This window comes from Falco punctatus (assembly GCF_963210335.1).
Source record: "Falco punctatus genome assembly, chromosome: 2".
Classification (NCBI taxonomy): Eukaryota; Metazoa; Chordata; class Aves; order Falconiformes; family Falconidae; genus Falco; species Falco punctatus.
Genome location: NC_137581.1, coordinates 89513925 through 89527307, shown reverse-complemented (window position 1 = coordinate 89527307; position 13383 = coordinate 89513925). Strand labels below are relative to the sequence as shown.

At 45.8% G+C, this 13383-nt stretch overlaps 1 protein-coding gene across 2 annotated transcripts in view; it reads left to right on the top strand.

The window, feature by feature from the left end:
* PTCHD1 (patched domain containing 1) overlaps positions 1 to 13383 on the top strand; it is a 46865-nt gene that overhangs the window by 16366 nt on the left and 17116 nt on the right. For both annotated transcript variants that reach the window (XM_080375220.1, XM_080375221.1), the window contains exon 3: positions 9314 to 9974. In XM_080375220.1, the coding sequence (XP_080231346.1) occupies positions 9314 to 9974 (661 nt within the window). The remainder of the gene's footprint in view (positions 1 to 9313; positions 9975 to 13383) is intronic.

The window sequence follows — 13383 nt, the reverse complement described above, 5'->3', positions numbered from 1 at the left end:
ATTTTTTTGGCAAAAACTTCACTTAAGATGACAAGATATAAAGATGAAAAGGGATTGAAATGTTAACATGCTTTACTGAAGGGGATTGTATTTGCCGTTTGCCTTTAAGAAAATCTGTAGATGAGGGTTTATTTTTTTTTAAAGAAACCTCTCCTAACTACACATTTTCAGGCAGTGCTTATACATCGCTCTTCTCATGTAAACTGGTCATTAGTAGATCTAGATAACTGATTAAGTATCTATTTGAACATGCAAGCAAATAGTAAAATTAGGTATTTCTGTTTAAAGGACAGGTTTATTTAAGAACTGCATAACTTTTGATTACGGCAGAACAGAACAGTTTAACTTCAAAATTTTGTAGACCTCATATTTGTTGGGGTTTTATTTTGACTCTCTACGCCCTGGATGTTCTGTCTGTGGTCTTCCCAGATTTCCTCACTTGGTTCCTACGTGTAAGTAAACTGGTGGAGGAAACAACCGTATTTATGTTCCCGTGTCTGTGGTATTTCCAATTGCATTGCTGTACAAACATGGCACACAAGCCATTATTTTCAAAGCCAGTGGAAGTGGGTTCTGGTTGTTCAGCAGAGCCGAAAGCTGGGTCTGTCACAATCCTGGCTAACGTAAGGTGCCCTTTATTTTAAAACTTTGACTACTTCTGAATGCCTGGTCACAGGCAGTCAGCTGTGGATCTAGCAATCGATATAGTAGGTCTCTACCTTCTCTAGGTAGCTCTGGCACTAAAAACACTTCTAGGGAAACAGTCAACAGAACAAACAGTGAATTCTGCCAACAACAAAAAAAAAGGATGAAGTCATGTCTTTAGAGGAAGGCTGTAAGATGAGGGGAAGAGTCCTAATACAAGAAAAACAAGGGTGTGAAAGCAGCAGAAGTGCAAGCCTGTTGTCATAGCAGCACAATGCTGCAGGGCTAAAATGTATCTTATGCGAAAACAGATGAGAATTAAGATACGCAGGTAAGATCTGGGCACAGACAGGGAAGAGAGAAGATAAACAGCATGCTGCAAGGACAGCGTGGAAGCATGTGCAGACACCCCCTTGAGCTCCTGGTGACAGCAGCAGCAGCTCCTCGGCATGGTTCCTGCGGGCCGGAGGGTTTGATCTCTCCCACAGGCACCAGTCAGCGGCTGGAGCAGAAGTCCTGAAGTTACCCATGCCTGAGAGGACGATGCCATCCCACCAGTCCCTGCTGCCCCCCTGCCCTGCTCCAGCAGCACCAGCCTGGCCAGGACAGGGCCCCTCCACTCTCCCTCCTGCCTCATGCCCTGGAGTGATGCTCCCCTGCACCCCAAGCTGCAGCCAGCCAGGCGGCCCGTGCCCAGAGCACCCTGAGCCCTGCATTGCATCGCCTTTCCTGCCTTGCAAGGTCAGACCTCACCTCCCATCTAACAAATAGAGCGCACAGGGGACAGATTTTCTCAATGCATGGCTGGACATGTGCGGCGGAGAATGGCACGCCTCCAGGTGACCCTCTGGGAAAGCGCAGCAGGCAGGCAGGGCAGGGCAGGCATCAGAGGCTGGGGACCTCTGCATCCCAGCCACCGAGCCCAGGCCACTGGTGCCCCAGGCAGTGTCGTGAAGCTTGAGGAGAGCTGCCAAGGCTCCCCAGAAACCACGTTTGGGCTTCCTGAAAGCTGTGACTTGGAGCTGCTTTTAAGTTGGGGTTTACAGCAGGACAATCCGCTCTGTCCTGTTGGAAGGGAGAATGAGTACCCGAGTTGTTAATTAATGCAGTGGGCTGTGAACTTGCAGCTACCGAGGTTTTCCCTGCAGCGAGAAAGGGACCATTCATCAAACTTCTGCTGGAGGAGCCCTTGGAAAAAGCTTGTACCATGTGCCCAGCCCCCTGGGAAGCATCGTAGGGGTGGAGGGGTGTTCATGGAGAGGTCTGGGGCACATGAAGAAAGCCATCAGTGGTACAGCTGATGCAAGATCAGCTGCAGGAGCAAAGTCTTCATTTTTTTTTTCCCACCATGAAAAATCTGTCATAGTTACACACCACACTGTGCAGAGGGGTTTCTGTTGTTCAGGCATCCTGTCCTCTGGAAGCATCAGACCAAAAACCAGAGTGGGCTTCTCTCAGTGGGACAAATTCAGGCAGAATTACCAGGGTGATTTGAGAATTAAGACAGTATTGATTACAAAAGCATCTCCACTTCAGGTTAGAAAAGGAAAATCAGATCTGGCCATTTTTTGTAGCTACGAAGACAGATGGAAATGTAAAAATGCACACACATCTGCCACTTTGAGCACTATGAGTTGTCCTTCAGTTGATGACTTGTAGTTTGAACAATTTTTAGACTTTATTTACATGAAAATTGTTTGGAGAAAATATATTTCACCACGTTTTAGACAGCTGAAAAAATTAGTTGCAAAAATACATAGCTTGCATAATTCATATCTTAGCGTCTCTTCAGGAAACCTGATTGTAGGACCTCTAGAAAAAGAGCCCAGCTACCCAGAGCAATCCTCGCTGTGCACTCTCCAGCTGCAACTTCTGATGTTTATCCTGAGCCGTTGGGACGTGTTGGCTTCCTCCATCAGCTGTGCGCACACCCTCATCCCTCAGCCAGACTGGCTGGGTCAGGAGGCTGCTGTGCAGCAGCCCCCATAGAACCTCTGCCCTGGACCCACGGTGTCAGGCTGGCAGCAGGGCACAAACCCACGCAGGGGCTCCCTTGCCTTCCCACTCCGCACCTTCTTCCAGTGAAAATACACTCTTAATAATTTAATTCTGCCCATGTCTGCAGAGCCCACAGTGTTTTCTTTCATGGATTAAGCTGGGAGCTGTGCAAGTCTTTTCCCTCTCATAACCCTTTTACATTTTGACTGAGGCTGTCTCTTGAAGTGAATAAAAAAGCACTCTGCAAAGATATGAAATGCCAGAGATTACTGAAATCATAGAAAAAGTGGAGAAATTTATAGCTATCCATTAAAGGCTTTTTCTCCTCTTCATTTTCCTTGGCACAAGTTACCTGTAAAAATTACCAAGAGAGTAAACCAGCCTCATATGAAAATGAAGCCTATATTTAAAATCATTGTCTTCATCCTGCTTTCTAGTTTTTCAGTCTTGAACACAAAACAGTTATGAGATTTTAAGCAGTAATATATAATGAGTTCATTCTTCAGTTTATTTTTGAGCCTTCTCAGTGTTTCCTCCGTAACCATGAGATCAGACATTTCTTTTTTTTCTGTATTGAAAACTGAGATTAAAAAAAAAAAAATCCTAATACTTCAGGCTCCAGGGCTCAGAGAAAAACCTGACTTGGTGAAAATGACAGTAAAAAAAATCGTAAGAGTTGGCAACACTGTCTAGAGCGAAGCCCATTTTGAATTTGGACCATCAGATGTAGACTGAAAGACTAAATAGAGTCAAGTAATAGCAACAACAACAACAAAAAGTTGTAGTTGCAAAGTTCTAACTCCTGTGAGTAAAACATGTCTAAAACATGCCAGATCACTCGCAGTACAGGAGGCTATCTGTGTATCTAGCTAGCTTTGTCTAGTTAGCCATTCAACTGTATGTCAAGCAACAAAGCACAGTCAAGTCCTTACAATGAGTGATGTCCCGGTGTGCTCAGCACCAAACCCAAGCATATTGTTGTGGTGTGTATACATATATATGTGTATATATATATATATATATATATGCATATATGATAAGCAGGAGGTAGCTGTACACACCCTTAATATTAAAAATGGTGGGTTTGACTCTGATCCAGCTCCCACAGTAGTCAGGATGGCTTTCCATGAGCTGGGAATAGGAGCTTGGCAAGACTGCAGCGTCCCGTTGCATGTTGCTGGCGCTGTCACGATGGAGTTTCCTGGGGAGCAAAGCTGTGCCGCCAGCGTGGCGAGACCTGTGTGGGACACCAGTGGCCGTCGCTGGGTCCTCGTGCCTCATCCCCTTTGCCCGTAGTTTTGATGGGGGTAGCAGGTTATGTAACATGGTCTCACTGCGATTGGACCATTTTGCAAATGAATCAGCAGTTTCTAAGCCCTCCCTGCTGGGATGGGATCTGTTTACTTCACAGGGAGGCTGCAGACTTTTTTGTTACCTGATTAAATTGACAAAATTTTAGTAATACCTGCTCTCTTTTGAATTGAAGATAGGACTTCCCAACAAAGCAAAGGGGCTGGAGGTTTTCTTCGCCCCTGTTTGTAGCTCCGTGCGTTTTTTGCATGGACTTAAAAACAAAACCAAGCTTTCCTTTCTATCCTGAATATACATCTCTAAGCACAACACCTTCGCCTTCAGGTTCAGCTTTGCTGCCACTGCTGAAAGTTATGCCAAGCTCTGTACGGGGAAGAGCTGTCTCGTAGAGCCCGGTGTGGGGGCTTGGCCATCGAAGGCAGCCAAACAGAGCCTACCGGGGGCTCTGGCTCCCAGCACCAGCCTTCCAGTGCTGATGGCAGAGGTAGGGGGCCCAGCAGCCAAAAACAGCTTGAAGAAAGCTTTGCAGCCGCAGCTCTCTGAGGCCCGGGTTAAGTGAAAGGATTTTAGCTTTATGCTTCCTGGCATCGCCTCCTGAGCCCACGGGCAAAACCAGCCGGCAGGGCAGCGTGATTTCACCACCTCTCATCTGTCAGCTGTGCCACAGGCTGAAACGTGGCTTGGTGTGGAGGCATGAGACCAGTACAGCCCTCACCTGGAGGTATTTGCAGTAAGGGATTTGTCTCCCGGTTGAAGCCATCTTTCCTCTCTGTCTAAAATAAATAACCCAGTGAGCACAGGACTTAGAGTAAACAAAGATCAAGACCAAGATGTTACAAAATGCAAATGACTAAAGGCAGAAGGAAGAGAAAATGCTGTTCTAGAAGTCTCTGGAGTGGTGTGGGACACACATGAACAGCATTTTCAGAAGGGAGAAGGGAATTGCAAGTGATGGTCGCTGTTTAAACAACAATGAAAGGGAGAGGTGGAAGTTATTACTTTGTGCCTGAGCGCTTTCAGGGACAGTGTGCCACCATGGCAAGGGAGCTTAGGTGATGCTGTGCAGTTCTCATGCTGCAGTGCTCTGGCATCACAGCAGTAAACTGCTTTTTTGGTTCCTTGCACTGTTAGCTGGCTGAAAAAGCTGTAAGTGATGAGCAAGCAGGGCATGTCTCCCTCAAGAAAAAACATTTATTCAGCTTTTTTTATTCCTTTAAATCTCCCTTTCTCCTAATAGGAACAGTTAGGATAAGAAAACAGCTGAATAAATGAGAATCTGGTGGTCAGTCATTTGTCCCAGTACTAGTGCCAGGTTTATTCAGAATATGGTTACTTCCTATTAAAATTTGCTGCACCGAGGAGCACAACGTGCATTATGCATTAGCATATTGCTAATGTTGTCCCCAACGCACAACAGCCTTTACTATTTCCTGTTAACAAACTGAAGTTTCCTGGGGGATCTCCTGGTGTACCATAGGCAAGCCAAATTGCAGACCGTGTAATCCCTTGAAAACTTGGAGGACATACCCTTGTAAGCTCTTGGACCTTCTGTTTTCTGTGGAAGCCAGTGACCTAGGGCAATGGGTCTGCACTCTGGATTCAACTGGAAAAATCTGCGTGGCCACAGTTGAGTGCCCAGCATGGCAGCAGAGAGGAGGGTGCTGTGGGACTGCAGCTCTCAGCAGGGAAGAGGTGGCAGCCTGTGCACCGCAGTGGGCAAGCAGAGGGGGAGAGACAGCCTGCAGCCATTCTGCAGCGCACCCCTGCCCTGTGCTGAGGGATCAGAGGGGTTTTTTCTAGGATCTAGTCTGAAAAAGCAAAGTGCAGGTGAAGTGGTGTGTTTCTTTTAAGGATGAATCTTGAGTCAGGCTTTCCAGAATCCTTGGGTGCGCTGGGGCAGTGCTGGGCATACTTAGCTGGGATGGATGGAATGGCAGGTTTTCCTCCTCTTTGGCTGTTTGCCTCCAATTCAAGACCAAACGTTGTGGCCACTGGCAAAGCTCGGAGTATGTCTCATAGCTGCTCTAAACTGCTGGAGCTTGCAGCCAGCTGTGGGGCCTGCTCGGCTGCTGTGATGTGCCAGGACGCAGAGCTGCCTGCCTGCTCCCCTCTCTTTCCCAAACCCCATCACTGGGAGGTGCGATGAGCAGGTCCCCCCACATGGTGCCTGGCCCAGCCCAGCACAGCACGGCATTGCAGGAAGCACTGGGCCACCACTGCAGGATGGGCTCCTCAGTCTGAAATGATCATTTCCAAGAAGAAATCAGTGTTTTAGGCATGACATTTAGCTTCTAGCCTTTCGCTAAAGATGAAGTAACAGCTGTGACAGATGCAGTTATTTTATAACCTAAATATTAAAAGAAAGTGCTTAAGGTGTAGAAGGAAGCAAATGCAGCAGTGAGGCAGGGTAGGAAATTAGCAACACACGTTGTTTGGTAAAAGTTGCATCACAGTTTAGTTTCTCCTGCATTGTGTCACTCGATGGATCCTCTCTGAATGAGTTGTATTGTGAATCTAATACAGGCAGGAGATTCCTTCTATTGCTCCTAATTGTCCTCAGCTGCACTTCTTTATATGGCATCTGATTTTACAACTGTTGTCAACGCAAAACATACAGCTGCAATTGTAAAAAATTTAAAATCAAATATCTGACTTTGATTCAGTAAATCAGGCCATTTTCCCCAAACTGTAGTGATAAACATTTGAATTTGTACCCCATAAGAGCTCTTGCAAAGTGGAGCTTTGCAGACACAAACTGGAAAGAAGAATTCGCCGTACAGGTTCATTCCTTTAGCACATTCCTGCAAATCTTTTAATTTGTTTTGTTTTAGAAGAAAGTTGTGCAAAAGCCCCTAATCTGTTGCACAGACACTTATTTGTTCTCCCACCACAACAGAGAATTTTGCTTCTCACCATGGCCACGTATTGTGTTCTCACAGTCCTGTGAAAAGATTTGTTAGTTCAGTTCATTTCTCAAACCTATCTTTCTAATGTCAATATTGAACTGTTGGTCTATCAAAAATAAAAACTACTCAGATGCTCAAATGTGGAAAAATACAACCCCAAGCTGCTGGAGGAACAAGTTGATAATATAGGAATTTTGTAATCTTTGCCTATATGATGTCATATCATCGTGAGGAACGGAGGCAACATAACTAAATTTATACCCAGCACAAATTATGCAATGTAATCACAAAACAGTCATATTCATAGTATCATATAAATGTGTTTTTTTTCCTGCAAATAGGTCTGAAATACCACACAGAAGTCATTATGACTTTAATTTCAACAGACGCGGGATTTTAGCCATGTTTATTAGACATTTTGTCCATTGCCACCATTGCCACCAAAGAAGTATATAAGCTCTGCCGCTGGCATCTACCCTGTCTTCTATTTCTTAAATCTGTTTTGTCTTCAGAAAGGAGCTAATTCCATTAAATGTCACCTGATCCCAGCCTCTTTACTGGGCATAAGAGCCTCCTGCCCAGTTTGAATTACAGCAGAAACCAGCACATGCAAGTAGAAAAAAAAGGGATCGTGTCCCCATAGCCAGTTCTCTGCGTGTTGCTCAAAACGTGAAGGCAAAAAATAAATATTCCCCCTTTTAAGAAAAGGTGTCGGGAGTCATCATTAATTTGGGCCTTTGGCTTTCTGGAAGAGCTGTGCTCTCCTGCTTTGCAGGTGAAGGAGGCTTCTCCTTCTCTTTTATCAACCCTGCTTTTCTCACCACACCTTTGCAATGCATCTATGACCGTTTCCCTTGGTATAAGAGGGACCAAAGGATAAATCCGTGCAGTTCCTCAAAGCAGATCAGGTGATTTGCTCCCCCAGTGGCAGCAGATCTGGCCACCCAAGTGACCGGGCTGCACAGATTGCCACATCCACAGGCTCATTGGGACCAGGCAGCACAAAAGGTGCAGGCCCCTCTGTTTTTTCCCTGCTCACACCTCGAGAGAATCCTGTACCTCACTGAGCCATGTACAAAGCATGTACGGAGTGGTGTGCAGGGACCCCCAGCTTCTGGGATATCGGGTACCCCCTGTGCCACCTAGAAAATAGCAGAGGGAGCCCCTTCCTGAACTCTGTGGCTACCTGCTGTGAAGAACATCACAGCTGCAGGAAAAGTCTGCTCAGGCTTCTGGCATTGGGTAACATAGTCTTGGCCTCAGCAACATCCTTACAGGTCTTGGTACTCTCTACACAGCTAGGGCGGCACAGAAGGAGTTAAATGGTGATGGGGGGGGTGGGGGGGGAGGCCTGCACGTTTTGCAAGGAAAGTGTGCAAAAAACCCAGCTTGCTCTTTGCTAAGGCTCCCAACATTGGCAAACTCAGTAGTTTACTTTTGAAAAATACTGCAACCCCAGCCTGTTAGGGCTATTCCCTTTCCATCTTTTAGGTTTCTTGCTTCTTATGTGTTGACTAAAACAGATTTAGAAAATGTTGCAAAAGTTTTCTGTGTTTTTTCAGGAAGAGAGGGTAATTCTTCTGACTTTCTGATGGTCAAAAATAACTGAATGCACATTGGGCCAGAACTCAGGCATGGCAAATTTCAGAAGATGCAAAACAACTTAACAAAGGAGACTGCACTAAGATCTGCTAGACCGAGCAATAAGTAGTAATAACCCACAGGCCCTAAAATTAGGCGGCTTTACTGATTAACAGAACGTCTCGGAGAGAGAAAGAGAAAACCGGTGGCAGTCTCTGCCATTGCTTCCCACTCTCAGACTTGCTGAAGATGTGATGGGGGAAAAAAGGAAGGGAAAAGAGGGAAAAATTAATTATTGCCAGCTATCTTATTCCTGCTATGCTGACAGCCTCTGCACTTAAGACGTGCAGCTGTGGTCGTCCCTTTACTCCGAGTGAGTGCTAGTCCCCTGCCACTGCCAGCAGCCAGGCTGCCTGCGCATCCTGCACAGGTGGCACCCCTGGTCACGTTGCTCTTCTTCCTCCTGTACCTGAAGTCTGTCTGTCGAGAGAGTAATTCTGCAAACCCGAGCACAACAGTGTCCCCAGACACTGTCAGGCAGTAGTTCTCCCTTTTATGTTCGCCCAGATCACTTGAAAGTGGAGGTCTGGGCCTTTTGAGTTTTGTTTATTTTAGAGAGGCCAAACGGCATATGCACATGGCATGGATGCAAGTTACCGGCAAAGGGCGTAGGGGAAATAATACTGCTGTTTTAATGCATGTTTCCTTTTTTTGCAATTATTCTGCTGTTAACACTGCAGTCACCAGAAATTTTGTTGTTGTTATTTACATCAAATAGGAAAGGGACCAAGGTGAGGAGCTGCTGTTGTTCTGGCTGCTACTGTGCAAGATGAACCGATGAATAACGTGTGTGATTTCTCTTTCCCTTGTAGTTGCACTCTGCTGTGACCAGGATCCAAGTTCAAAGACCTGGTTTCAATTACACGTTTGCCCATATATGTATCCTGAACAATGACAAGACATGCATAGTGGACGACATAGTGCATGTACTGGAGGAATTAAAGGCTGCTCGTTCTTCTAATCGAACTAATTTTGCAATCACTTATCCGATTACTCACTTAAAGGATGGCAGGGAAGTGTATAATGGGCATCAGCTTGGTGGGGTTACTGTGCACAGCAAAGACCGGGTGAAGTCTGCAGAAGCCATTCAGCTCACCTACTACTTGCAGGCAATCAACTCCTTGAATGACATGGTGGCAGAGAAATGGGAATCCATTTTTTGTGACACTGTTGAACTTTTCCAGAAATCCAACAGGAAAGTCAAAATGTATCCTTTCACTTCTTCTTCGCTGAAGGAGGATTTCCAGAAGACGAGCAGGGTGTCAGAACGCTACCTGATCACAAGCTTGGTCCTTGTGGTCACCTTGGCCATTCTTTGCTGCTCCATGCAGGATTGTGTCCGCAGCAAACCCTGGCTTGGCCTGCTGGGATTGCTGACCGTGACCCTTGCCACCCTGACTGCAGCTGGGATCATCAATCTCACTGGTGGGAAATACAATTCCACCTTCCTGGGAATCCCCTTCGTCATGTTAGGTAACTATCTCCTATCTCCTCTCTCTTTTGTGTGTTTGTGCCTCCCTGATGCATTTCCCAGCAGGCAGAGAACCATCACTGCATGGCTCCCAGTGCCTCCTCCCTGCAATGCTGCCCTGTGCCAAATCCACACAGCCTCTTCTCCTAAACTGTTTGTACCGTGCCAGGACATTAAAATCATGCCTGGGGCTCTGGTGTGGTGTAGCACCCTACCATAGGATGTGGTGCCTGCTCGGTAGCAAGGAACAAGGATGTGCAAATGCCATGCCTTGTGCAGAGGGGGAGCCCAGCTGCTGCTTTTCTGTGGATGTTTGATTCTGGTTTTGGTGTCCAGCCTTGAAGGGAACCCTTTGCAGAGGTCCCCATGAAGCAGTGCCAGCGTCAGCTGTGCCAGCAAGTCAAAGGAGCTGCGTGCTTTGGGCATTTGGAGAGTGCTGGTTCCTTCAGGGAGCAGAGCGGTGCTGTCCTGGCTTGGCAGATGTCCTTCCATGGGATAAGGGCAGTGGTCAGTTCTGGGTTGTGTTTCTGTTGAAGCCCCTGTGTTGGCTGAGTAAGCGTAGGTAGGGTTTCACAGCCCTGGAATGGATAGATTTGCCTCCCCCGGTGAGGAATGGACCTGTCCGGTTAGCACCAGCGCATCCTGCAGCGGAGGGCTGCAGAGGGAAGTGGCATCAGCTGGTCCCAGGCTCTGGTGCCAGCAGAGGCGTCTTCATCGCTCTGGTTTTCATACCGCCTTCACTCACTGTGGGGTACAGGTACAGGGTGGTTTTGTTTTATTTTCCTCAAGAGTAGGAAAGAGGAAGAGAGAAGGGCGGTCAGCTTGCTCCCGACCGAAATCAGTGCCTTCTCATGCTGGCACCAGGAAGTTTGTGGGGATGCCGTGCATTGTATCCAAACAGGCAGGAAGGACTTCATGGAGACAAAACGAGAGCTCTGGAGAGTTCACAGCCTGTTTGTTTGTGTTTGGTTCATAACCAGTGTGAAAAGCTTTGTGCGCTGTAGGTATTTAATATGTCCTCATTCACACCATTATTCATTTGTGGAGAATAATACATGCATTGATTTGATCACAGCTTCCCCTGCTGAAAATCAGTGCTCAGTAATACTTCAGGTTTCAAGTGTAAGATTGTCTCCCCTGACTTAGTAACATCGTGTAGTGATGTGACATGTTTCAGCACAGCTATTTTTACATCCAGCACCGGGTTCCTACGCCATGCGCGTACTGTAGCTGTGGTATTGTGGCACTTTAATTAAAGACTATGCTTCAGTGCATCGCACTACCAGTTAACATACAGAATATATTCAGTGACAAAGAGAATTCAGCTACATTACTTCGGCTCTCATTTTCAGATGGCATCCGTGAAAATTAAACTGTATCATAATCTAGAGGAAATGCAGCACAAGAAAGTCAGAGTCAAAAGAAGGCTAGCTTTCTGACTTGAGTCTTTGGTTTCTTTTGTTGGTTTTTATGCCTGTGCATGTGTTATAAAATGTAATTCCTCACACTAAGTAGTGTATATTACATACAGTATTACATAGGAGGGTATTTCCAGGTGTGTTGTAGGAGTAGTTGAAAATCAGTCATATGAAATGAAAGTACCTGGGGAGAGCGACTCAAAAATATGAAATGTCAGCTGTGTTTAGGGATCAAAGCGTCTGCTCACTGGGACAACCTTTCAGATCTTTAATTCACTAATAGTGACTATGCTGAGACTTGAAATCCTTGAAAACTCACGGATAACTGTGAAGAGTTTAGTGCTTCTTTAACTGCTGAGCTGTATGGCCAACTCTGCTTTTCTTTGCCTTTTTTATTCTGGGGTTTTTTTTTGGTCTTGCTTAGTTGAAGTATTCCCCTCTTAAAAGGAGTAAATTTCAAATATGCAGCTCAGCTCTCACTGTGAACAAGTCAAGACAGCAGCCAAGTTCATGTGAATCTAGCCTGCTTTCCCAGCTGCATAAAATCTCTCCCGAGGGACAGGAATATCAACAGGTGAACAGCAGGCACTAAAGACATTCTGTAGTTTCTAATGAGAACTGTTTTAAACCGGCAGATAGCTAGAAAGGCAGGGTTTCCTTTTTTTCCCTGCAGTATAACAGAAAGATTCAGCACGCATTTCAAAATTTATTTCATGCCTACATGCTGTTTTGCTTATAAAGGGTCGTTTAACTCAAGGTATCTGAAGGCTAGAGACACAAACCACTCTCCATTATAGCCTGCTGAACTGCTTCCACTTAATTTCAGTGACCATCAGATTAGATCATAGATTAACTGACCTTTAGAAAGCTAAAGGATTTCTGGCTAACAGTGTAGCCCGGTAGCTATTACTCGTAATCTCATGGCTAAAAGCAAAAATTAGAAAAAATGATTGCACTGGACACATTTCAGGCAAGGCCCCTTTACTGGTATAAATCATTAATGAAGTTCCCCAGTTTATAACAGCTGAGGATTTTTAGCCTGTTGTCAGCATTACAGAGCCGGGGGGACACAGTCTCCAGACATCATCTGCCCTCTGCGGCAGGGCAAGGTTATGTCTTTCTTAACAGATACTTCTCACCATGCACTTTGTCTCCTCCTTGGGCCACTTCTCCCTGCGTTTCACTGCACTACCACTACGGCATCTGCATTTTGTCTAACCTGAATTCCCCTTCTGCAACTCAGCAGTCCTCCTTGTTTAGCCACAGCATCTGGAAAGCAATTTATTTTCTTTTTCTTTGCATGTTTGGGACCATTCTCACTTGCCCGGCCCTCTTGCCTATCATCCCAGGTCTCCTCATACTGTGCTTACCAGACTTCCAGCAGTCTTCTTGCTTTTGGCCGCTCCACATCTTCTGTGGAGTGCAGTGCCTAAATCCGGGTGCAGGATACAGGCTGAGGCTTTCAGCAGCCAGTAGAGTACGAGGATGATTTCACACGTCTTACATATGGCAATCCTGTTCATACATCCCCATATGACATTCATTTTTTTCTCAGTAGTATGAAATGGTTGGCATTTGATTGGTGGCATGTGGTAATTCACAGATCCTTCATGTCACTTTCTACCCTGTTTGCACAATCAGTTATTCCAACCAGCATGTAGAAGTTTGCCCTTGTCCTTGCTGAAATATAGTTTGTTTATCTCACACCATTTCTCCTCTTCTTTAAGTTCATCCTGAGACCATCACTGCCCTTCCAAGGTGCAATAACTGAAGTTGGTCAGCCATGTTTTGCGATTACCCACTTTTTCATATTTTCAGGAATTACTTTCTGAGTAGTTCAGTTTATCCAGTCAGAAGCCCATTCTAATGATTTAGACAGTGTGTCTGCAAAATACTCCGTTCAACATGCTCTGTAATACTGGATTTCATTCATCCCATTTTCTGTGATATCCCTTCTGCATCAGCCATTTCCAAGAACAAACAAGCTATAGTG